At 37.7% G+C, this 26878-nt stretch overlaps 1 protein-coding gene across 2 annotated transcripts in view; it reads left to right on the forward strand.

Moving 5' to 3' along the window:
• flrt1a (fibronectin leucine rich transmembrane protein 1a) overlaps positions 1–25141 on the forward strand; it is a 40848-nt gene extending 15707 nt beyond the window's left edge. For both annotated transcript variants that reach the window (XM_049743536.1, XM_049743535.2), the window contains exons 2-3: positions 14320–14544; positions 20195–25141. In XM_049743536.1, coding sequence (XP_049599493.1) covers positions 20280–22325 — 2046 coding nt within the window. In that variant the 5' untranslated portion in view covers positions 14320–14544; positions 20195–20279 and the 3' untranslated portion in view covers positions 22326–25141. The remainder of the gene's footprint in view (positions 1–14319; positions 14545–20194) is intronic.
• Positions 25142–26878: the final 1737 nt, after the last annotated feature.

Raw genomic sequence — 26878 nt, forward strand, 5'->3', positions numbered from 1 at the left:
ATTTATTCTATGCGCCTTATAATCCGGTGCGCCTTATAGTGCGGAAAATACGGTACTTGATTATATTAAAGCATTGCAAGGTTTGTTCAGAGTAAAAGCAGGAAATTAATCTAATGTTATGAGTGCAAAGGAGTGTAAAAACAACCTTTGATGTCGGAAGGCAAGTCACAGATACCGATACCAAGATGCGATACCTTTAGTTCCTAATCATAAAATAGCCACAAAATGGTGGCCAATACTGGTATTGCCAGCCGCGACTAGTACCGATACCTGAAAATGAGGCAAGCTCATCCCTAATTATAACCATTTGCACAAAATAATGTGATCCAATACAAAAATTATTAACATGCATAGTTTTGGGAAACAACCATTCTTATTTTTATAGTTCCTGGTAATAGTGGTGTTTAATTTGACTGACATGCAGCTAAATTAGGTGACCACAATATTAGGAACGGCTCTCAGTTTTACAATTAGCAATTTGTTTTATTTTTTACATGGCTATAATTTTTCTGTTAATTTTTATAATCTCCACTGCACTAAATGTCACTTCAGGCAATTTGCAAGGCCGAATTTTTCATTTTGGATTTATTGTCCAAGTTGTCATAATGTTGTGGCGTCTACTCATGATTTCATAAAGTTGTTCTTCATTGCATTTTTGCAAGATAGCACAAGTACTTCTGTTATGACTATTTTCTTGCTCACGTAGTCCTTTTCTTTTCTCCTCTATTAAAGACTTATGCTTCAGGGTTTATAGCACACAGTAAAAAGCGGGCTCTTGTAATGATCCTGCAATATGCAAACAGCACCTTCTATTATACAAACAGCGTTTGCCCCCCCACCCCAACCCCCACGCAAAAACTCTCAAGCAAGATATCACACGGCAGATGCCAAGATGAGTCTTGAATAAGTGCAAATCAAACATGCGAATAGTGTTACCATGATTACGCTTTCACAATTTTCACTTTCTCCAAGCGCTCCCCAAGAGTATAAATCCTTTCTTCCCATTCTGTCACCCTACATTGAAAGTGATTTGGGTCAGGATCTGCAATTGATGTTGACTACACGCAACCAGTGGAAATCCGAAATCTTATTAGTGTTTTGTGGGAAAGGCAAGATTGAAGAATTTCACAACAATTTACAGAAGCGAAGAGGTCAGTGATTGCAAAGAAAATGGACACCGGATTAAAAGGAACACGAGGGAATGACATGCACACACTCGATATCCAAGTGTAATCTAGGATTACTCCAGTGCAAGAGAAGGGCATGTCCACTCAAAGGCACAAATAGAAAAGAAGGACACAACACATGGAGGATAAAGCATGATGGAAAAAAAAAAAAATGGATGTAAATTGCTTTTCTTCAATGGTACACGCGGACAATGCAGCAAGAATAATCTCCTAGCGCCTTGCCGCAAATATTTCCATCTACAGAAATCTGATACACGAATGTTGATCTTCTACTGATTAAGTGATCGTTATCAATATTGTGTAATCACCATGGCAAATAAAACACTGCAGAAGATGACTTCAATAGCCTTTGCTGGTAAACTGCGGAAATATTCCATGATGCCTGCAGAGACCGGCAATAACTGGAGATACAAGACACTTAAAAAGACGCCATTATTACTTCCTTATCGCAGAGTGGCAACAATGAACCCATTAAGTCATTGTCAGAGACCTGATCGGCAAAAATGTAATAACCGGCTTTAATTTGTTTTTAAAGCAGAAGTAGTCAGAGTGTGAATATTTTCTGCTTCTCTTTGTCTTGGGAGACAGTAAAAGGCTTTTTAAATGATGGTTGGACAAGTCTGGCGTCTTTTGTGGCTTATCCATTTTTCACAATTTGCTGACAATCCAGAGCAGAGCAAAAAAGTGGTAATTTATGGAGTTCAGTGTGTTGTCTTTACTCCGGGTGTTGTTTTGACAGAGGCTGAATTTATCGATGACCTGTGGTGTTCATCTAATGAGAAACCTCACAGAAGCGCTGAAGTCTACTTGAAGCAGCAACAAAAAAATGTTTTTCTAACTGATGGGCTCAGTAATCGTGAATGTTGTTGCCATAGTTGCGCTGACGACAGTCCCGAAGAAGCGTTCCAAGCATAATAATGTTTCGTAAAAGGTTAGTGCACTAGTTTGTTGCTGTAAAGGTCTTGAGGAGCAAAGCTAATGATGACGGAGATGTTGTTACAAGGAGAGCGGGCAGCGAGGGTGCTTCCAACTTGACTTGTGAGCTCTAATTTAAGCAAATCATTCAGGGTTGGAGATTTGTTTTGTGTGTTATCACTTATTGGACCCTAACTGTAACTCAGACATTAAAAGTACAGGAAGTGACATCATGGTGTTCTAGAATAGGTATGGGGAACTTTAATAATGGAGGGGGGCACAATTTTTCATGCAAAACACATTCTCTTAATATATTTAGTTTTTGATAATAGATGTATAAAAGATTCACTATTTGAACCGAGCGATTAAATGTTTGAAGCAAACAACTAAATAAAATATAATATTTTTCCCAGTGCAAAGACAATGCTTGCATAAAAAGTTCAAAGGTGGCACGAAATTGCTGAAGAGCAAACCGATATTAAGTTATAAGAACTAATTTTGTTCATTTTATTTCCACCAAAAAGTTAAAAAGTTGTATAAAAGTTAGCGTTCAAGGGTGGCACAAAATGTCTGCCATCTATTGGTAATTGGTTGTATTACAATTCAAAATGACACATTTGCAGTTTGGTGCCCACCGTTTTAAATTTGTTTTCAATTTCCTTGTTTTGGATGGAAAATTGATTTCAGTGGGGTTTTTTTTAGCAATTCCTCGCCTGCAAGCTGCTTCTTGCCCAATCCTGCCTTTCAACAAAACACAGAATTGTTCATTTTAGTGTCCTCGCCTGGTAAAGCTATTCACTTTGGTGCACTGGGCTCCAAAGAATTGCTGATGCTCATTCTGAAGAATCTGACTTGAGGCCAAAAACAACACAGGCAGGGCCAGCGTGAACGTCCAAGCTCAGACCTCAAAGTGTCAGGATGAAAGAAAGCATCAACACGGCTGATGATTTTTAAGAGGCTGATGAAATCTGAAATCAAGCATGACGGAAATATTTAGTAGTTAATATAATCTCACAATATGTTAGCACTTGATATGACATCAGATTTTCTTTTGCATACAGAAATAGAAATTCCAACTTTGAGGAGCGTTGGAACTTTCTGGGTCGGAGACTAAAGGCATATCTCGAAACAAGCTGGGGGAAAGAAAACGAAAATATTCTTTGCATTTTATTTGCTCAACCTCACCGATTGATTCCCCTAAGCGCTTTTTTTTTTTTTTCTGCGAGTATCTCACGTTAGATTGTTTCGCACTCTGAGATCAAGCAGAATTTACATCAGTCACAACAGAACATGTCATTGATTTATTCACCCTTGCCTTTTACACAGAATCTATTCATGCGAGATATTTCCGTAACCATGTGCCCTTTCACACCTCAATGAAAAATTAAATATGACACCTCTTATGAAATTCAGTATACCAGTAAGTCAATTTTTGCACCGGAAAAAAAAAATCCATTAAAAGAAACATCTCCGAGATTAAATGGATTAAACTTAAAAATGAAATCCAACTGACCTGTACAACTAAATAGATTTTTTTTTCACAAAGTGCTACGCTTACCACACTTTGAGAATCGCTGCAGTTTTCAATCCCCGTCAGAGCGTGACATCTTTCAACACAGCAGAGCAGGAGAAATGAGTCCGAGGTGATAAACACCGGTGTCTCGCTCTCCTCTGTTTACCACCCAAGCCTTCAAAATTGCCGGCCTGCCCTTGTCCTTCCATTCTGTCATTCATGCAGCAACACAGGAATAAGATTTGAAAATGGGCAATTTAAAATTCTTTAATAAAACCCTTTGAGATTTTTTGTTCGTTTTGTTCAATTCTCTGAAAAACATTTTTTCCAAAACAAAATAAACCCTCTTCAGCACGTAGCAATGCTAAAGTGGCTTCACCCTCCAGTCATTTACGTCACACTTAGATTCCAGTGGTCACTGGGATTGCTTTTTACGAGCCCACCGATCAATCTGTCCCGTAATTCAATCGGTCAATCAATCATGTTTAAAATGAATAATTCACAGAGACCATCAGAGAAAGCTCAGTGAAGTGAGGTGCTGAACTTACAAACCGAATCCAATAAGCTCTGAATCAAATGCATGAAATTTTACATTTGTGCATCACTACGAGTAATATGATAAAGAGGTTACAGAAAATGGTTTTATGTAGCCAACTTGTAGCCTGCAATGGGCAAATATAAATACCCAAGAGGCAGATTATTATTATTATTATTATTTATTATTATTATTATTATCAATTTTATTTCGAGCTTAAAAACAGGAAAATATATCAGTAAAATATAAAAGGAAAAAAAGAAAACAGGATAATAAAATGTCCCAAGCAAGTCATAAATAATTTAAACAACAACCATTAGGACAGCTCGAAATTATCATTACTCATAACCACTAAAAATAAAGATTAAACTAAATTTATAGAAAATTAAGAGCCAGAGCGTCTTCGGTATTGACGGAGGTTAAGATGCTGAATGTGTCATTTGGAATGCCAAGCGTGAGATTTCTTGGACCAAAATCAAAAGCAATAGCTTTTCTTTTCAGATTAGGCCCGCGTTAAACGGCATAAAGCAGAGAAGCTCAGCAGGAGGTCAGACAATAGATTTTCAAAATGTTTGTATAAACCGTGTACATCCTTTTGTTGTTATACAGCCAGTCTTATTCCAACTCTGAAGCTGTAGCAGGAAGAATCCGGAACAAATAGATGAGCTTGGAAGAGGCTCTTGGCTGTCAGTGTAGCAGAACTCACAGTTCTTTCATTACCCCGACTTGTAATCGCAGATGAGTGCTATGAAAAAAAAAAATATTGAGTTAAGAGCAAGAAAATCACTTTATTATTCAAACCATGACAAAATAGTGAACAGAAATAATGATTGTGATTGAGCAAATGCGTCAAGGAACGTTTTCAAAATAAACGCACTCAAGGATTGATATTATTCTGCAAACTACTCAACGGGAAGGCTAATGACGTAGGGGAGAGAAAAAAAAGGATTCATTTTATCGATACATAAAAAACCAGGCTCTTGAACAATGAGTGAAGGTCGTGTGTTCCAATGAGTCCACATTGACTATTCCATGTCATGAAGAATAGTGGAAGATGAAGTGATTCACCCATCATGCTTTCTTGTTTCATAATCATTACATTTACTAATCTAATCAGATATACAGTCAGAGTAAATGTGCGTAATAAAGATGGCAACTCAATATTAGATGGATGGAAATATGTAAACTCTTGGTCAATGTCAGTCAGCATCTTACGCAGTTGTACTATAGTGGATAGGAGTCATTTCATTTTGACACATCTACATTGCTTTAAATATTTTTTGTACCGTATTTTCCGGACTATAAGGCGCACCGGACTATAAGGCGCACCTTCAATGAATGGCCCATTTTAAAACTGTGTCCTTATAAAAGGCGCACCGGACTATAAGGCGCACCATTAATGCATCATGTCAGATTTTCAATCCAAATCAAATCATTCTCCATTTTATCTTTTTTATTTCAACTTCAACAAATTACTTTATAATCACAAAGTAATGATCCATAGTCTTTTTGATTCATGATTCATAGTCTTTGGCGGGCTACTTATGATTGATTTCATGACACAATGCTTCAGGCCAGTTTAAATTTAGGAATTTGGTCCATGTATAAGGCGCACTGGACTATAAGGCGCACTGTCGGCTTTTGAGAAAATGTTAGTTTTTTTTTTTAGGTGCCCTGTATAGTCTGGAAAATACGGTAGATGTATAGTCCCAAAAAAAAAAAGGAGCAACGCACCATCGCTTAGTTTAAAACCCAAACCTGCGTCACGACTCAAACCAGGATCATAGCAAGCCGTAAGAGCCTGTTGCAGCACCCACACTAGATCACATTACAGCGACACATCTTGCAGTGTGGATACCCTGTCAGGGAGCTGTAACCAGCAGCCCAGATGGACGGACGGGCTCACCGCCGCTCCTCGTCTCCTCCCCCACCAAGACACCAACACCTCCTCCCTCCCTTGCCCTCTTGTGCAGCACTCTCCCTCTTTGTCTCTTTCAGACTTTCGCTTAGTGAAATGAAGCGACGCTCATTCGCACTGAAAACGTCTCCAGAGGCTTGACGCTGTTTAATATACACATGTCAGTTGTGAAATATGGATGTTACAATGAGTTGGGTGATTAATGAGCTTTTTAGAAAATTGCAGTAAATTCTATTGTCAGATTTATTTTTTTGGTGACATAACAAGAGTTTCTGACCCCCATTTGAAAAATTATTCGCATTTATTTTTTTTATTGTGGGTCAATCATAATTAGGCACATGGCCATGGCAGATTTCCAGTCCACAAACAAAAGGGAATATACCACTGTGATGGTGAGCTTTGTTTTTGCTTGTGAGGGAGAAGCTGGGAACTGCATAAAGGATGCAAGCAGATAAAGGAATCTAATCTCACTTACATTGGCAAAATCTGCAAGATGGCTAATGGAGTATTGCACAATGGTCAATGAAGTAGAGGCACTGCAGTGGGCGTTTGGTACGACGTGCCGTTTGTCATTCATACTACATCAGTGGCAAAGATATTCTTGCAGCAACTAAATATTTTTACAGGTATCATAATCCTTTTAAGGGCCATTTTAATGTATTATAGCCACTGAAAAATATACATTACAATTTGACAGAAGGGATTTTGGGCTGTTAGTGCTGGAGATGAAATTAATTGTTGCTAGCTAGCATGCTAGCAACAATTAAAGAATTGTTTTATATAGTTTTTAGATTTATTCAAATTTGGCAGGGAAGTTGACTTTCTTTAACAATTTAAATGTTTTATATAGTTTTTAGATTTATTCAAATTTGGCAGGGAAGTTGATTTTTTTAACAATTTAAATGTTTTATATAGTTTTTAGATTTATTCAAATTTGGCAGGCTTGTGTAGAATTTTTATTTTCCATTTTACAGTCATGATTTTATGTGGCAGTAGTGAGCCACTCACCTGAATTTAGTGAACGTGAATATGAAATATTGTCAGTCTCCATATGTGCCTTATAATTAACCAGTGCCCACTTTTGGGGCTTTATTCTGTTTTTCTTCCAATCCAAAGTCAGCTGGGATCGACTCCAGCTGCCTGCAGCCCCGAACAGGATAATCAATTTTGAAAAATGCACGGATGGATGTTAATTAATTTTCATCTACTTTGGTATTCTTGCCAATGTACATGCTGCTAATTGTAGACGCTGCTAGTTGCTACAGAGTGGTTGAACAAACACAAGGCTGTAAACAGTTCAACCTTCATGAAGGTCTTTGCTCTACTGAGTGCCATTCTAGTTTACTCAAAGTTTTACAAGCTATAAGGATGCTTGTGAAGGAAAAAAAAAAAATACAGAACTGCAATGATCCCTTTTGGATGGTCACCTTGTTCACATTTGATTTTTGCTGGGTTCATAAAATTGGACTCAGGGGACTGTGGATAATCTGAGGGCATCTGAGGATTTTTTTTCCTTTTTTTTTTTCCTCCCACTGGAAAGTAATGTTTCCCCTTGCTGTCTTTGTTTCTCCTGCTCTCCATTTGTCAAGTCCCATTCGATGTTTCCTGCTCTTTCCTTATTACCACTTGCACTGACTGTAAGGGCAGCCCTTGGGATATGTCAGCATGCAGATCCATTAAATTATTAGACCTCGTTTATTATTAACTCTGTTGCATACGGAACTGGCTGTGAGCTTTTAATATTCATGCAGGATGACTGTTCCCAACAGATGCTAACAGGACCAAGTGGGATCAGATTAATGCAGTCGAGTGGAGAACACGACGAGCAAAGCACATATTTTGACAGCTAGCTTTTTTAATAATTAGTATTACAGGTCAGCATAAACACAGTTTAGTGACGTGTTGGGAACGTATACATGATAATCAATTCTTGGTATGGTCAAAAATTAGTCAGGTGAGGGGATTTAAGGGTGAGTGATTAGTAAAGCATGACCCCCCCTACACATACACATACAAAAAATAATAAAAGAAACAAAACGAGGAAGAATGCTGACATGAAAGAACATGTTTTATTCTGAAGAAGACCAAAAATGGCCACAAAGTGCTAATATAATCTGTCGTGTTCTTGTACGGCTGTAAATTTGTCATCAAACAAGGCGTCCGGTGAGTCATCTGTGGGATTAGTCTCTTTTTTTCCACAGTTGCTCTGTGCCTCTTTGCTTAATTTCCTCTCTTTCTTTGTCCCCTCCATGTTGACCTTGTCCTTTTTTCCACCTCGCTCCATTGTCCACATTGCATGCGATGTAAAGCAGTGAGGTGTCCAGCACGTAAATTGCCTGTTTATTTCCAGTCATTGCATCAATTGCCTATGCAAAATTATGACGTGTGTGTTTGTGGAACACAGAAATAATTAAGAGATCCTAAGCATAGACACACACGCTAGGAGCAGGAAAGCAGTGTTTCATTTCATACTGTACCGTATTTTCCGGACTATAAGGCGCACCGGACTATAAGGCGCACCTTCAATGAATGGCCCATTTTAAAACGTTGTCCTTATATAAGGCGCACCGGAATATAAGGCGCACCATTAATGCATCATGTCAGATTTTTAATCCAAATCATTCTCCATTTTATCTTTTGTATTTCAACTTCAGATGCAACAAATGACTTTATAATCACAAAATAATGATCCATAGTCTTTTTGATTGACTGATTTCATGACACAATGCCTCAGGCCAGTTTAAATTTAGGAATTTGGTCCATTTTTAAGGCGCACTGTCGGCTTTTGGGAAAATTTTAGGTTTACTTTATAGTCCGGAAAATACGGTACATAAAAAGAGGCTGTGCAAATGTATATACTGTACAGTAGAAGCATACTTGACATGAAGGTTGATGGAGATCAACATGACAATTCCGTCTTTGAGGAATAGAGGCGTGTCCATGACAGTCTGCGATGATTAGTGGAGCTTTGTGGGCAGAATTTGTCAAACACAGGCAGCCAAGGAAGGCCATGAGTGCAACTCTTCAATTTGTCTCATACCAATTCAACCTCAGTGGATGCAATATGCACATTTGCAACATGTGTGATCAAGCTTTGGGGAATTGAATCCTTGGAGAGGCGAACGTGTCTTAGATAAAGAACCTAACAGTTCGTACAGTAATAGTACTATTTTTATTTTAAATATTCTTTAATAAAAATAATAATAAAAGCTTGATTTCAGAAAATGAGTCCAACCAAAAATACTGTTTGCATATTTTTTTAAGAACTAAAACAATAGTAATTTTCTAAACATTGATGACCATATTAGATTTGTGCACATAAAATGTCAAAGTAAATCTATGCATTAGAAGAAACTACTTTTAATCAGCCGCTGAAAAGCCAATCAAACTAGCCTAGCTCATTACTGTCAAGAGCAGAGGGCATGAAAAACACGGATGACAGATTTAGTGGCCTCTATCCCCTCTGGGACGCATGCACGGTTTTATGGTAAGGGAAACAATTTATCACAAGGCAATGCATCTGTGCTTAGCTTTTAATTAATGTTCCAAGATGAAGTCTTTTAATAAGCCCAGCTTTGGCCTGTCTGTTTTGTTTGTTTCTCATCCCAAAACGGCACTTTTCACAAATTGCATCCTAATCCTTAAAGCAACAGTATATATGGAATATTGTTGTTTGGTTATGTCAACATGATGAGGTTTGGTATTTGATTTATTTATTTTTCTGGGCGGATTGTCGGCTTCCTCCCTCGTTCCAAAAACATATTAATGAAGAAGCAGCATTAATTGGCAATATATCGAATTTGCTGTGTTCACACCCACAATGGCGCAAACCTCCCTTTTGTAAATGTACCTGGCTTGTGGTCATCTACAAAATCTTGTAGAAGATTTGGACTGCAAAATAAAGAAAAATCACCTTAACCCTAACTTTAAAATCCTTCCAAAAAAAAAAAATCCTCAAAAAAATGATCTTGAAATTTTAAAAAGTTCGAAAGTTACATTCTTACATGGTGTTGCTTCAGTTTCATTTGTCTTCTTACTCATCTGTTTTCCCCACAGCTTCTCTATTAACTCTCCACTCTATATTCCTTTCATGTTTACATTAGTTTCACTGGCCAGCTCCTGAGGCTCAGTCCCTGCCAATATTTGTTTGGGTGAAAGCTGCACCCTATTTCCTGTATTTTATCATCTCCCTTGAACCAGCTCATTTATTGCCCTCGTTATCTGTATATATTTTTTCCACTTTGGCCCTCTCCTCCCGTCTTGTCCGCCCTGAATGAACAACATTGAGGATTCAAATAAAAAGATGTAGTGGACAAAGAGCCGATAGCCAGTCGCTGAAAAACAGCAAATTGGACAGTCGTGAAAGTGAAAGGACCATAGGAAAACCAAATTCCCAATGATTGATCTTGAAGAAAATTAAAAAGCAGCCATAAAGAATCGAATTAGCATTAGACACGTCTTAGTATCTCTTAATTAAGCATGTAAAAGCTTTTTGAGTAGGACAGATACACGTCTCGGTTAGAACAGAGAATGACTTGTCATTGAGATGGGCCTTATGGAAAAAAAAAAAATCAAAGAACAAGAAAGCCAATGACAAAGAAATGTCCAAACTGCTCGTATGAATTTTCCCCATAACGTGTCATCTTTGACATTCGCAGACAACGCTGTGCCCTGCCACCTCCGTCACTGAATAGACATTATGTGCTGCTGCATTAAAAGTCTGATCACATCACTGACTCTCTGTGCGTGAGAGGAGTGTGCGAGTGTGTGTGTGTGTGTGTGTGTGTGTCAAATCATCTCAGCATCGCTTTCTGCACATCTATCACTGTAAAATCACAGTGAGCTACAAACCACTTACAGCAGGCGTGAACGTTTGAATCTTTTATGAGGATGTGCTGTAATAACAGACCTGTGCAACAAAATCCTCCGTTTAGACAGCAGGCCATTTAGGAAATACAGATTAGACTGGATCTTGAACATGTAATTCGACAATATTTGATTTCATAACATTGTCATCCAACATGGCGGAAGATCATTAATAGAGGCACAAAGATAGAAATGACAGGTTTGAGTGGTGTCAGGAAAAAACACAGCAACTCCAAAGAAAGATTTTTGAGCGCCATCAAATCCTGTTTTCAACCGACCCAAGCTCGTGTTTTTCTCAATGTGCTTCAACCTGCTGGCATTTTCGTCTTCAAGGTTGCAGTTATGATTTTTGGTATTTTTGTCACATTCTCAGTGAGTTATGTAAGTGAAAATATTGGACTTTTACTTTATTATTCCTTTGGACTCTTTAAGCTTAGTCATTTTATCGATTGAATATTAACAATAAGAAACTTTTTTAAAAAATTATTTAGCAAAACACGAGAAAATTGTTTTTAGTCTTATAGCAACTACCAGAAAAAATAATCTTAATCTTTGTATTGTACGGAATTTTACAGAAGCCAAACAGAGCACTTAACATAAAACACATTATAGTGTGGTGTAACAAATATTTTTAGAATTGATTCTATCGATTATTCCATCGATTAATCGGATGCAGTTTTATCTGCGTTAAAGTGTATTGATTTTTTTCCTGGATTATTTTGGTATTATAATAATCAATAACCTAACTGGCATTGTCTAAATACCCTACAGATTTCTTGGAAATAATTTCACATCAATGTTACCTACCTAATGACTATTTGAAGTAGGTTTCAATGGCGTTTGGCCAGTAATGTGTTTGCTTCCATTTTCTAGAAATGCACTCGTACATAATTTACAAGCAATAAGTGGTTTGCAGCATGAAATAATGCTGCCTTTAAGACTGAGCCTCATGAGGGACAATTCTAAAGACACCTAAATCGACCAAGACTGTTATTGCCAATTTAGACTCAAGTGGTCCTTACAAGCTCATATCAGAAATACTTTGACCTCTGTAGCTAGTCATTGAGAAGAAATAAATGGTGTAAGTAAGCTGTATCAGGAAAACTACAGACGTGCCCATCATTCCATTAATAGGAAAAAAAATGCAAATAAATTCCAAAATCCCAGAAATCCATGTTAATACAAAACTTCCAATGTGTACCCAGCCTGTCGCCCAAAGTCAGCTGGGATCGTTTCCATTTACTACGCTTAAGATGACCCTAATAAAAATGGATGGTTTTGCAACTCTGTATTAAATGTAAAATCCAAATTACGAGCCAGGTGGGATCCAGGTGGGTAGGTGTTAAACACCGCCACCATCTGTTGCCCCTTTTTTTTACTCTGCCCTTCATGCAGCGTTGCCACTTAGGACTAATAATTACAAGTCCAAGGCTACGTGCAAACATGATAGCTAACAAATGCTAGCGTAAACGACAACACAAGGATGCTTGGATATTAAAGCACCAAACATCTCCGATATTACAGTAAATAGTTAGCCATGCATCCTTGATGCCGTGTGGCGGCATCTTCCATAGCCGGGAGGATACACCTCATGCTGTCCTTACTCACAACCCTCCTTTGACACCATTTTTAAACATGCAGACAAAACGGTTCCTTCGAGACTTTATAAGTAATTACTATTCTTACAGTGGAACAAGACGTCACCTGAGATTTCACCATTGTTCAAATAAAATGGCTAAGGATATTTTCGTCTCCGTGAAAAGCATTGGGCTGCTACTAGCTTTGTTCTTTTTAATCACCAGGAAAGAAAAACAGTAGTAGGAAATTGTTACAGCTCAGAATGGTTTATGCTAGCGTTTCTCAAAGTTTAGCTAAAATTAACCGTGAAAAAAAATCAATTTACAGTCAATGTCTGTTAAACAGTATCTGAAAATTGACTAAAAAGGAAACCACTGTGATGTCAATATTTAGCGCACCATATTAAGTAACGGTTAGCCTCCACGTTTGGCTCCTTCTAATTCAGTTTAAATTACAATCATCTTCCACCATCTTGGGAAAAAAGTGGCCACACCCACATACTGTACATGCCAGACACACATGGACAACAAGATCATGTGGATGACAGATTGATGTGCAGATCAAATTATATATTCTCATACTACAAACATGTCTTCATGAGACGCTTGCTTTAGTTTAGTGTGTTGAAAGTATTGGACAAAATTTTTTTTTTTTTTTTCGAACGGCAGCTATCTTGATGTTTCTCAGTCAGCTTGGATGTGCAGCAACACAGATGGCAGACAAAGAAGAGTTTGCAGTGAGCTGAGTCGGCACATTTTACACACATCTGCAATTTCAGCTATAACGTTGGGGATTGAGCGCGCCGATGCCATGGTGATTGACGGCTCTTGTTAATGGTAGGATTTCTGGGAGGGGAACAGCAGGTTAGTGTCAAGGTCAATCGGGAAGCGTTTGGCAGAAATCCAATGGGAGATTTCAACAAGAAAATTGGAAACACGCAAACCAGCTTGTGAGTCAGGGTGGTGAATCAAAAGGTCAGTTTGTGTGCGTGCGGTTGTGGTGACAGCACCAAGAATAGGGCTTGTGGTGATATCACTTTGGATTTTTTTTTTGCTGCAGATGTACAGCTTCACTGCCGTATTTTCCGTATTATAAGGCGCACCTAAAAACCTCCAATTTTCTCAAAAGCCGAAAGTGCGCCTTATAATCAGATGCGCCTTATATATGGACCAATATTGAGCCACTACAGCAGGCGTATCCAAAGTCCGGCCCGTGGGCAAAATGTATATATCTTATGTATGGACAAAGTTTTAAAATGGGCCATTCATTGAAGGTGCGCCTTATAATCCGGTGCGCCTTATATATGGACAAAGTTTTAAAATGGGCCATTCATTGAAGGTGCGCCTTATAGTGCGGAAAATACGGTACATTTTATTTTTAATTTTTTTTAGAAGAAATCTTTGAGGGATGTCACATATATTGATACTGTGATTTTGTTAGCTAGCCGACTCAGAAGTGTTTCTTCAAAAGCATTTTGATAGGACGTTTATAGAGAGGCTTTCATCAACTGAGCAGAAATGAGGGCAGTGTTATTTTTTGATGGGAAATCAAATGAATTTTAAAGTGGTTCAACAGTTTATTTTTATAATTGGTATTAAAAACGCAGAGAAAATGAAATAAACAACCCCCGCTAAGCTTTTTGCAAATACACACATTTATGTATTTTCAAGTAATCAAAAGTTTAAGACTAAATCATGTAATCCTGCCTAAAAAAATAAATAAAAACTGTGACATTTTGACACTTGATTTACATTGACGGTCAGCTGTGATCCCCTTGTGATTTTATCTGTCATCACTTTCTCCACAGAGCGTCCATCTGACATCAGCGGCGGCGTCTCATTGACATAAAAACGGAAAATAAAAAGACTCCAGAGATCTTCTGCGGCTGATAGCAGCAACACACTTCCAAATAACACCTCGTGTATCACAGTTTATGGACGACGTGTCGACAGAAGCTGGAGAAGATACAGCTGGCACACGTTGAGGAATTGCTCGTGGGGCCAAATGTAGAGCAAATGGAAGAGAAAAAAAGGTATGGTTGTTTTTCTCTCTTAAAATGATAGCAATTGTCTCAAATGTTGAAAATAGGTTGGACTATTTTCTAAAAATGATTTATTAACTCCTTGAGTAAAAAAATGGCTGGACACAATATTTAGCTGAGCAGACTTGCACATATCTTAAAATTAGATTTGTTGGACAATTATTAAATTTGTATTAATTTAACAGTATTTTTATTATTGCACGTATATATTTTGCAATTATCTTGTGTAATGTGTACAAAATGCAATAACTAAAATATTGCCACAGTAAACAGACTTTTTTTTTTTTTTTAAATAGTGTGTATTTTGTGAAACTCATTTCCAATCCATGACAATTACGAGTTACAGAATTATCATGAATGTTTAACTTTAAATGAGCTTTTTACATTGACAGGAGAACGGCAAGTGAGTGTCAAGGACAATCAAGAAGCTTTTAGCAGAATCCTAATTAGCGATTTCAATGCTAACTAATTTATTATTTGAATGAGAGACACATTTTCAAATTTCCTCTTTATTGTTAGCTAAAATGCCTGAACTATATTGTAAAAAAAAAAAAAAAAGTCTTTCACATTTTCAGTCATGCAGTGTTTTGTTCTGTTTTTACAAAAAAAAAAAGAAAAATGGAAAATAGAGTTGTAATAGGGGAAAAAGGGGCTAAATATATAATAAAGATGTACAGAGAATGCTTCCGTTCAAGCAGATGGTGAGAGTAGTAAACGTTGTTCAACAAGCTTTTTGGAGTTCTCCGAGATCATCAAGTATTCATAGTGCTGATGCATGATTCTTTGTGCTGTGAAGACGAAAAAAAAAAAAAAGCAGGCTGTTTTAACGCCAAAGTGAAGACAACAAATGGCAATTTGCAATCTCAGTCGGGATTCTTGCGTTCTTGCTCTGACAAAGAAAAACAATCATGGAGGGTGATTGTTGCAAAATGGCTTCGACCTCATTTTTAAGCCCAGTTAAACCAGTTGGCAGTGATCAATAAATCTTTGTTGTGCACTCGGTGAAACGGTTTTGGTTAAAAAAAAAACAGAAATATGATTTGAAATGAGTGAAGCAGATTTGCATCATACTTCCTTTGAGCGTGGCTGTGTCACATGATGGCTCAATTTTCATAATAATATTTTGATGGATGAAATTTATTTATTTATTTATTTATTTATTTATTTATTTATTTATTTATTTATTTTTAGATTGAGATTTAAATTTCATAGCTATCAAGGTATTAATAGATGCACGTTTTGCGTGCTTAGAAACCGTGTGAGGCTGATTTGAGATTAACCGAAATAAAATGATGATCACGATAATAAAAGTTGCTCGACCCCATGCTGTGAAGCTCCCGATGATCTTTTCTGAGCCCTAAAGATATCTTATGTGTTTATTAATCCACCAAAGTGCACACAATCATCTCCAACGTTCATGTCACAATGAACATAATCTTATCTTGAAAAAAACAAATGTCAATCTCGCGCAAAAAAAAAAAGAACTTCCTGTAAATGTACTTCAATTTATTGATTTAATAACCGTGTCATTCATTAACCAAGTCACATTACGGCTGTCGTTTCAATTTGGATGGCATTTAATTAGACAGAAGATGTTATTTACCAACATTTATTGTTTCAGTCTCTCAAGAGAGGCCATTTGTTCTCCTTAAGATTTCATTTTGGAAGATATAAAGACTGTTTAAAATGGAATCAAGCAAATGTTGCAATTACAGAGAGTTGACATGCAGACATTTCTTTGTCCAAACACAATCAATGCAGGGAAATGAACCAAAAACAATTTTTTTGACACTTTCAAATGAAATCCAAGTGATAGGCAGATTGGACAAAAAAAAAAAAAAAACATTGACATGAGCGCTTTGTACAATTTATTTATGGAGGAGACAAAGAGCGTATTATTGGATGCATCGTCACTCCCATCAGTCAAATATTCCTTCGTCTCAGATTTTGAACAGAATTTGATGATAAAACACAATGAGAAGACTCAAATATATATATATAAATAAATGAATAAATAAATAAATGAATAAATGAATAAGTAAATGAATAAATAAATGAATAAATACATAAATAAATACATGAATAAATACATGAATAAATAAATAAATTAAATAAATAAATAAATAAATAATCTTTATGGTTATATACTGTTTTGTATTGTTGCTCTTGTGTTAATGGCATATTTTATTTTTACACAGCAAAAGTAGAATTGCAATTTTACCAATTAGAGTAGGAAACCTCATGCTCCTTGACGTCCTTTTGCCGAATACTACAAATAAAATACAAATCCCATCTTGTAGCGGTGACAACCACAATCTTGTCCTGAAAGATAACTTTACCACAGCATTTTCTCAAAATAGCTTTTTTTTTTTCTTCCCCCCCTCCATCTTGAGAGTAAACAATTTCCTCCAATTTATGTTAGTACAAACAGCAACATTAAAGATGGGCCAAATGTAGACACAGAGGCAGAGTGATCAAAGAGTGAAATATGATTACTGGCAGGAGTGACACATCGCTAGTTTATTTGCAGGTTTGTCTGCCAAACTTGCAGCAAAAAAGGGACCCATAGGGAAGCATCGTAGCCTTTTATTTTGGCTTTACTTGTACAGTTTGTATAAAATCCACCTCCCACGCCCAGTCAATGTCAAAATAACTCCACTCTTTGTACGCAACTTTCTACAGAGCAACCCGTCTTTTTCTGAGGGATTTACCTGTAATCTGCAGGGAGCCACAAGAATTTTGGGGTAGGGAGAACATTTACTGACGGCAAAGGTTGCAGGGCAATATGTTAAAACATGTCACAATGCTCTTGAGCTAAATATCAAGTCACTCAAGGGCTCTCGGAGCTGCACGCTCACCAACGAGCAACCCCCCCCCCCTCTAAAACGCTCATGTGGAGCACTCTATATTTGCTTTTATCCGTTGACCTTTGCCACCAATCTTGAAAGCAATATGTGCCACAGCGAGTTTATTATTATGTAGCTTTTTCAATTTCTTATGAAACCAAATACGTATATTGTACTAACTGTAAGTGGTAAAAGATTTCTTCAGACCAGTCTCCGATACCGATACTAAGTACCGATACCCAAAAAGCGATGACAGATGATTTTGATAAAATTCTTCTTACATTCTTATTAGTGAAGAGCTATGGTAAATATATACATAAAAAATATATATAAAAAATTAAATATCTATTTAAATAATACTAAATTTAAAAAAAATAGGTATTTGCATAAAATATATATATATATAATATCTATTTAAATAATACAAAAATAAAAAAAATTATGATTACAAAAAACCTTTTTGACATTGTGGGGTTCACAAACGGGGACTGTCAGACAGAAAATGAATGCACAACTCCTAATAATTAAATGTAATGAAAGAAAATGACGACTTTCATCATCCTTTATGGGAAGGAAAATGGCAGTTCTCATTTATGCCTTGTTTTCCTAGCGATTTAAAACCATTTTCTACCCTACAAGTATAGTACATGATTGCAAAACAGCTTCACTATTGTAGAAAATAACACACCCACATGCACACAAACCAAATGAACAAGCCACGCTCGCTCCCCAGGCTTTTTAATGTTCCCCATCTCAGATCTCTTGATTTATTCCTGTCATCACCTTCACTGTCATGTTTTCTGTCCTCCTTTCCACATGTCCAATCGGTCCATCAACAACAAGATACATAAACATCGCATGTAAGATAAGCTGCGGGCTTGCTCTCATCTTTTCCCTGCCGTCACTTAAGTGGATCTCCCGACCCCTCTGGTCATCTAAAATCTTGTTTGGTCTCTCTGTGGGGGGGGTCTTATGGGGAATAGGATTCAAAGGTCCTCACTTTCTGTCACTCTCGCCATCTTGGCCTTTTTACTAATTTGTAAATTGATCCAGTCTTGGGTCGGTGTATCGGGTCGGGGGGGTTGTCCTGCGTCCTGTATTCTCCCTGAGGCGACTGTCTGTCTGCTAAGCACATTACCCCACATCTCCGGCTGCTTTGCTCCCCCATGTGCATGGAGCTGAAATGTAGACAGGATCTGCTCATTGTCCACATATGGGTCATTGTCCACAAATTGATCATGCATGGCCAAGCTATCATTCAAATGCATTTGAACCACAAACATCCATAGGTTGCAATCACAAAAAACTGCCAAGTGCATTCTCAACAAAAAAAATACAAGCGGTAAAATAAAAATATATTTACTTTGGGGAACGTATAATCCGAGAATTACTGTTCAGTCCTTACAGCACCCTTACGCATCTTTTTACTTTGTTATATCTCACAACAACAGCACTGCTCCTCACAAAAAGTGGAGTGTGCTTTTATAGTCTGGGTGAAGTGGTTGAAGGAAAAAGAAAAAAAAAATGATGAGCTCCTTGGAGACCCCATCTCATCTTCTCAAATAAGATATGAATTGGCAAAGAGGTTTTGCCTGTAACCATCTCATCATGGAACTTTAAAAATAGCAATTGCCGACTCAGCATTGCATAAATTTGCATCTTTCAGAAAGGAATCACAGTATGTCAACATTGTCAATTTTTATATTTTGATTGAGCAATATATTAGAATTGCCTCTAAAATCTTCAATTTATTTATTTATTTATTTATTTATTTATTTATTTATTTACTTTCAACTGTCAGGAAAATGTAATTTATTTTGTGTTCCGCCCACACAGAATATCCACATTCACTTCACACAGCTAAAATATTTAATTATACATATTTTTTAAATGTGACACTTCATTATATAGCCTTTTTTTTTCAATCAGAAATAGCCCACGGCTCACCTAAATGATGAAATTAAACTGCTGTGCATTGTCTTGCTTCTTGATAATGAAAAATGCCTTGAGCTCTGTCTGGCTAATGGAACCATCTGCTACCAACTCCTGGAGACTCTCAAGATCTCTTAAATAATTTAGAGTATTCTTAAGTCTTCATATCTATCAACATAGGGAACGGAATTCTAAATGTAGAACTGAATTTGTCAATTTGAGTTTTAAGACTTTGCTACTCACTATGCTTTGCACATTCGGTGGAATATAAAATACAAGAAGAAGTCCAATTCTGTCAAGATCACTTAAATCAAAAAAAGGACCCTTTGCAGTCAATTTAAATTTGATGGTTTGGCTTTGTTCCGGGATCGGTTTTCTCTTGAGTGTACTCAAGAGAACCTTAGTCAGGGAAAGTTACATGAACAAAAACAACAACACTGACATGACAATGATTACCGTATTTTCCGGACTATAAGGCGCACCTAAAAACCTAACATTTTCTCAAAAGCCGACAGTGCGCTTTATAGTCCGGTGCGCCTTATAGTCCGAAAAATACGGTAGGTCTGATACAACATGGAAGAGAAGAAGTGGGAATGGAATCATAAAAAAAGATAAAGACGATGAAAGGGAATCTTATTAATCAATATCAGTGGAAGGTAATCTGATGTTTTAGTGTAGCAAGACTTCTGGAAAATTATTCTCAGCTGTGCTGCTTCATTTACTTTACTTTAATCATTGGCCAAATGTTTGATAAAATGAACAATGGTGTTATAATATTACAAATTATTTCTCACTATTTTAGATCTTCTAGATATCGTTTGGTTTATTCCATCATGGCTAAATGTAATTTCTTTGTCTTTCAGGGTGGAGGTAACTGGATTCCAGCTCACCGCAGCAATTTGAAGCTTAAAAAAAAAGACCAGAACAAAAATCCCATTATTCACCATAATGGCGATTTTAGGTATTGCGAAATCGAAGGCTCCACTGCCATCACTTTTATTTCGTTTGACAATGTGCGTGTGTGTTCTTGAGTTGACCTTGGCCACAATCCAAGGGTACATTGGAGAAAAAGACCCGATATGCCCAAATGTGTGTCGATGTGATGAAGACTTTATCTACTGTAACGATCGTGGCCTGAGCTCCATCCCTTCACTGCCTGCTTCTGCATCTGTCCTTTACCTTCAAAACAACCAGATCAATAACCCAGGCCTTCCCACTTCCTTGGAACGCCAGCTCACCGTACGTGTCATCTACCTCTACGATAACGAACTAGATGAATTCCCCGTGCACTTGCCACCATCGGTCCGTGAGCTTCATTTGCAAGACAATAACATCCGCACCATTCCTCGTAGTGCTCTGGCTCGGATGCCCCTTCTGGAGAAGCTCCATTTGGACGACAACTCTATTTCCACAGTCAGCATTGAGGACCAGGCCTTTGCGGACAACCCACGATTGCGCCTTCTTTTCCTTTCTCGGAATCATCTGTCTAGCATCCCCTCAGGTTTGCCCGCATCTCTTGAAGAACTGCGTCTGGATGACAACCGGATCTCCACTATCCCCACACATGCCTTCCGTGGTCTCGGCTCACTTCGATGTCTTGTTTTGGATGGGAATCTTTTGGCCAATCAGCGCATCGCTGATGACACATTCTCACGTCTCTCTAACTTGACAGAGTTGTCGTTAGTGCGTAACTCCCTCCAGACCCCGCCTGTCAACCTTCCTAGTGCCCATCTCCAACGCTTGTCCCTGCAAGAGAACGCCCTGATTCACATGCCTCGCGGTTCTTTGGATGGCATGCACAGGCTGCAAAGACTGGACCTCTCTGGAAATAACCTCACGACCCTACCGCGTGGACTCTTCAAGGACCTGGACAACTTAGGTCAGCTCCTGGTACGAGGTAATCCTTGGCACTGTGGCTGTAACCTGCGTTGGCTGTATGATTGGTTACATTCCCGTGGTAACGCAATCACAGTGAGAGGTCTCACCTGTCATGGGCCTGAAAGGGTACGAGACATGGCCTTGAAAGACCTAACATCTGAGATGGAGGAATGTGAAGTTGTGAGGACAGCTGGTACTAAAGACAGAGCAGGTCTTGGTGGAGGAGACACTTCTACCACCAATACACCCCCTCAAGGGTCCCTCTTTACCCTGCGGTCAAAGAGACCTGGTCTGGGACTTCCTGACTCTGGCTTGGACTACACGCTCAGTAGCAGTGGTGTCGGAAAGAGTCTGGCTCTCAACGTTAAGCCTCTCTCTCATAATAGCGTCCGTGTTACCTGGAGCGTAGCACAGCCGAGTTCGTCCTTCCGACTCAGTTGGCTTCGACTAGGTATCGGTAATGCCATGGGGTCGATCACTGAGACCTTGGTCCGGGGCGATCGTCGGGAATATCTGCTTACCTCCTTGCAACCACGCTCCAGCTACATCATCTGCATGGTGCCCATGCCTGCCAGCTCGGACAATAAAGTTGGGGTTTCAGGAGACGCTGAGGCTGAAGAAGCTCAAGTATGTGCAAAAGCTGAAACATCTGATCCTAGTCCTTTAGAGGAAGACAAAGATAATAACTCACAACCTATGACGGTCCTACCGCTGACTGGAATTATTGGTGGAGCAACTGCCATTGTATCTTTGGCTCTTATTTTTGCCATCTTTTGCTGGTACGGTCACAGGAGTGGTCACTTGTGTTCCCGAGATCATTACACCCGTAACAGCTCCCGCAAAAGCAAGAATTACGACGACTACATCGAGTCAGGCACCAAGAAAGACAATACCATATTAGAGATCCGCGGTCCGGGATTACAGATGACACCGATGGCGGCTTGCCAGCCCATGCAACCTAAACCCCTACAAGAGGATTACATCATTCATACCATATTCCCATCGAATGGCACCGGCCTGTACAAAGGTTCCAATCATATGTCGAATGCAAGGCAAAGCATCAACAGAGGCTATAGAGAAGGAGGAATTCCAGATATAGACTATTGTTACACATGATGTACTGTACTGTACCAGATCCTGACCACGGAATGGTTGGAAAACTGTATCAGATGCACAATATTCCTTCACATGGACACTTCAGAAGCACCCTTCTGTGCCTTTGACTTCTGGTCTCCCATTCCATATTACCTGTGGTTTTCTGCACTAAGAGTACAGTGTATGATTATCTGGACCTGAAACTGTGTGGGAACAATTCACCGCAGGGAGCAGACAAAATAACCAGTGGACCATTTCGTTACATCTTAAGAATGGCTCGTATTACTGTGGATGGTCCCTCTCTGTGATATGTAAGCTAAGAATGTATACACTGTGGAAAGATTGGACGAACTTTTTGGTTCTCAATCAGGAGCCGCTAAATGGAAGTTGTGATGAACAGACATTTCCGATTCTCATCCCCATCTGTTACGGTTATGAAATTTGATCAAATCATTATTCCAAACGCCTCAATTCTATCATTGTGCCCTACAAGCTATTCTAGGAAAAAGGGCTTTGTAAAGCTGTGAATTGTTCAAATTCAAAAATGAAATAACCACTTGTCTTAAAGTAAAGCTTTTTCAGTTTGGGGCAGGTTGGAGATCTTTACTGGTTAAAACTCGGATCATTCATACTCAAGCGTGTTGTGCTAAGATGCAACATTAATGTGTAGATAATTAAATTTGGTATTGATTGAATTATGTGTTCTTTGCTTTTAAACTATTGGCTTTTGGCTATCATGTCATGCTGCACCGTTTTTAATTTATTTTTGTTGCATATGTTTTGTGTTTTTATGTGTACACTGAAATGGTTTTTAACTCTTCACCCTCATATTTGTCTCTATTTATGAAAAACACTTTTGAAAAATTGTTTTATCTAAATAGAAAAACCCCAGCCGCCGGGTTTCTACAATATATGTATTTTTCAATAAGACCACATGCAAATTACACCTCAAGGCGGTAAATCCCAATTTGGCATTTGTGGAATTCTGATGATTAGGTTCGCTTGTTGACAACTATATTCTGGAAGTAAAGTAAAAAATATATATATATATTGGAAGCTTCCTTTGTGAAACAAATCCTTGGGGAAATGGGATAAAAAAAAAAAAAAAGTGGCAACTCACTCTCCAAGCTACGAGCGAACGACTCGTGGAGTCGTTCAAAGACGGGGTGATGAAAAAGGTTTATTGCTGTTTGTTTTTTGGATGGTAAAAGACTCATTCTGACATTTTTATTACCTAGTGGCACTGAAAATGTATTAGCACTTAGGAATGAAGAGGAATAAATGTAATGAGAGACACGCTAGCGGGTAAAGTTACTTCTCAAGGCACTGACGAAAGACAGAATTGATAGCTTTGTCATGATCATATTCACACATGCATCAATATGGTTGTCATTCACAAATGGCTGCGAATTGGGCCTTGGGCTTCATGTTGTTTACTTCCAAAGGGGAAACCAATTGTGCTTCCTTGATTGTTTGCTCTGCCACAGTTTTCATGTCGGAGTCATTTTCTTGCACCCAAAAATTAGAAATAGCAGCAACTCATGATTCTATTTAAAAGATTGTTGATCAATATTCTGTCATTGGTATTTTGCAGTCATAATGAACTAGAGATGTGCATACTAATCAATTTATTGTTTAGCAGAGCTGCCGTTGATTCAGTCTAAAAAATTTTATGGTGTAAACAATAAAAATGCGGGAATGTGACTTGCAGCATTCTCACGTCCTCCGGGTAGCATTTGTCAATACGAGACTGGAAAAAACATTCGGCGGGAGCGATTCTATTATATAGTCGAATTAATTAAAAATTGATTACACCAAATAGTCAATAAAAACAAATGCCATTCCCTCATACATTCCTTCTCAGCATTTGTATAAATATGGCCACAACCACACAATATATTTTTCACTGAAGTTATCGAAAGGTAAAGGGTGCCATAAATTTGTGTCAAATGGATTTGTGTGAAATCAGATGGAATTAATAAAGGGTTTATAAATCTTATTATTGAAAGCTGGCATTTTACTTCATGACAAAGGAATTTTGGAAAATGAAAACAACTGGAATGAGCTAGCGGCAACATGAGTCGAACTCATTTTGCAGACTCCTAAATTCAAATGAAGAATTTAAATTAAGATATTTCTGTGGTTGTGGGGGGGATAGTTTCCAACTATCTTTTGTTAATTTGAAGTTGGTTGGAAAATAATTGTGCTTAGTCAGCAAATCAAAGTCATTCGTTCAAACACAATTGTATTACGCGGGGCAAAATCCAATGCAAATCCAAATTTCAGTTACGTATGGATGTTGTGTAAAACGTAAATAAAAACAGAACAAAATGTTCAGCAAATCCTTCTCAATTGATATTTAATTGAATTTAAAAAATAAAAAATTACATTAGGTATTTATATATATTATAGTGAAGAACTGTGTTAACTAACGTTTGTTTTCATTCAAAATTAGAATTTTTTTTGCAAATAAACAGTTTGAAGATTAAATATCTTGTCTTTTGACCATATTCAGTTGAATACAAGTTAAAAAGGAATTGCAAGTATTCTGTTTTTATTACTGATAGAGTTATGCTCAAACATTTTCTTTCTCTTTGTGGATTGAATGCAAACTATTTGTCATTTCCTGACTGAGCATATAATCGACAGCGGATCTATTTTCTTCTCTGTACACTCAATGTACTGTAATGAGAAATTGGTGTCATCTCTACCTGTGTCACATGACTTTTATTCCGATATATTTGGCTTGGATAAACGACTCTCCGGTTATTACTCTTAAAAGCATCCAAGTAAGCCACAAATTAAGATCTTAAGACCAATAAAATGTCCCCAAAGTGCTTCTGACATTTCTTGTCTACCCAAAGTCTCATTATAGGTGTGAGAGACGTGCGAGAATCAACCGCCGCGGAACATTCTGAACATTTTGGAATGGCAACATCATTCCCCAGGCGCCACAAGTTAATTGGATTGCTGCTATGCGTCCCAACCAAATACAAATTCATTACAGGGTATTGAAAAATAATTGCTTATCAATAATCTTTGAATGTTTCCCCTCAATAAAGCAGATGGATTACATCGATGTGGAAGTACACTGGGGGAAAAATCTTTACCGGACTCAATCAATTATCAATTAAAGGTTAGACTATTATTTTTGTTCCTCTGACATTTTGGACAACTTTAAAAAAATAATAAAATGGTGGAAAGAGGTCTATTGTTGTATGATGGTACCCGAGTGTATGACATGATTGATGAGTTTGTCAGCGGTCATCAAACATCTTTGGATGAGCAATTACAGTACAGAGATTGACCCGACACACACACACACACACACACACACACACACACACAAATACACTCCGGCATATTTCAAACCTGCAAAACTGGGAGCAATCTTTTAGCTATGAAAAAAAATAGATGGATTAAAATAGTTTTTAGCAAAGCATGTTAATTCTTTGCCTTTTTCTAGTGGCATTGCTTAATACAGAAAAAAAAAATAACGAAAATGTTGGTATAAGACTTCAATGGAGGTTTAAGGGCAAAAAAAAAAAAAAAGTTTGTCCTTATAGTGTGCCGTTTGTTCGACAACGACATTATCGTTGAACACTTTTTATACTCTCAGACAGAGATGGAAGAACATCCTTGCCAAAGTCAATCACAGGACATCTTAAGTGACTGTGACCTGAAGGTTGGGTAGTAACCTAATTCTGGCCACACTACCGGACGATTTAAGACTGTCCCTTATAAATCTTATTGTACTGTGAGGCGGGGGAAGAAAAAATATATATGGGATATTAAAAATGATGTCAGTTGAAATCAGGCCAAAAGAGGATATTACACAGAAAAGGATAATGGAGATCCGATTGGCCTGCTATATCCACAAAGTACAATTGAATTTTTTTTTTTCCAAAACTACACATAATCTACTGCAGCTCAAATCACTTGTCATATAATAAGTTAAATTCTAATTTTAAGTTGCAAAGACTGAAACTCTACAAGGTTGTGTGTAGCAAATAGTTATTTTACAATTGGATCAAGGGAGAAGAAATGTTTTAAGGGGTCTTGGATAGTAAAAGCATTGCACAACGCTCATTTGATAATACTGCAGTAATTCAGTTACTGGGAAATCGGAACGTGGCCTGCAAAGGATGGAGGCAAGTGATTACACAGCATGTTCTGTATGGTATGTAATTTTGAGTTCCGTCTATGAAAGCAAAAGGTCTACTTAAATGTTTGATAGTGAATCATTACGATTTAAAATTTTTGTAATACTGTCTTCCTTATTTATTTTTCGTTCTGTCCTTTAGCTGTACATCAGATTTTTCTATTCATTTGTCCTCTGCACAATCATAATTGTCACTTTTTAATCGTCAAAAACTCCAGCATTAATTTCATTTGCCGGCATGTGATCATTTCTTTTCAGAGACTATTTTAATTTGCCAATACAATATCGTTTTATGGCAAACATTTTATAGCAATGTAGTATTGCATCTTTTATGTTGTTTGCAGGTTGAAATGTCCTTGCAGGCATCAGCCCAGCTGTTACCGTAATTGTGCTTCCCATAATCTCACCATTC

This window comes from Syngnathus scovelli, chromosome 15, assembly GCF_024217435.2.
Source record: "Syngnathus scovelli strain Florida chromosome 15, RoL_Ssco_1.2, whole genome shotgun sequence".
NCBI classification, from domain to species: domain Eukaryota; kingdom Metazoa; phylum Chordata; class Actinopteri; order Syngnathiformes; family Syngnathidae; genus Syngnathus; species Syngnathus scovelli.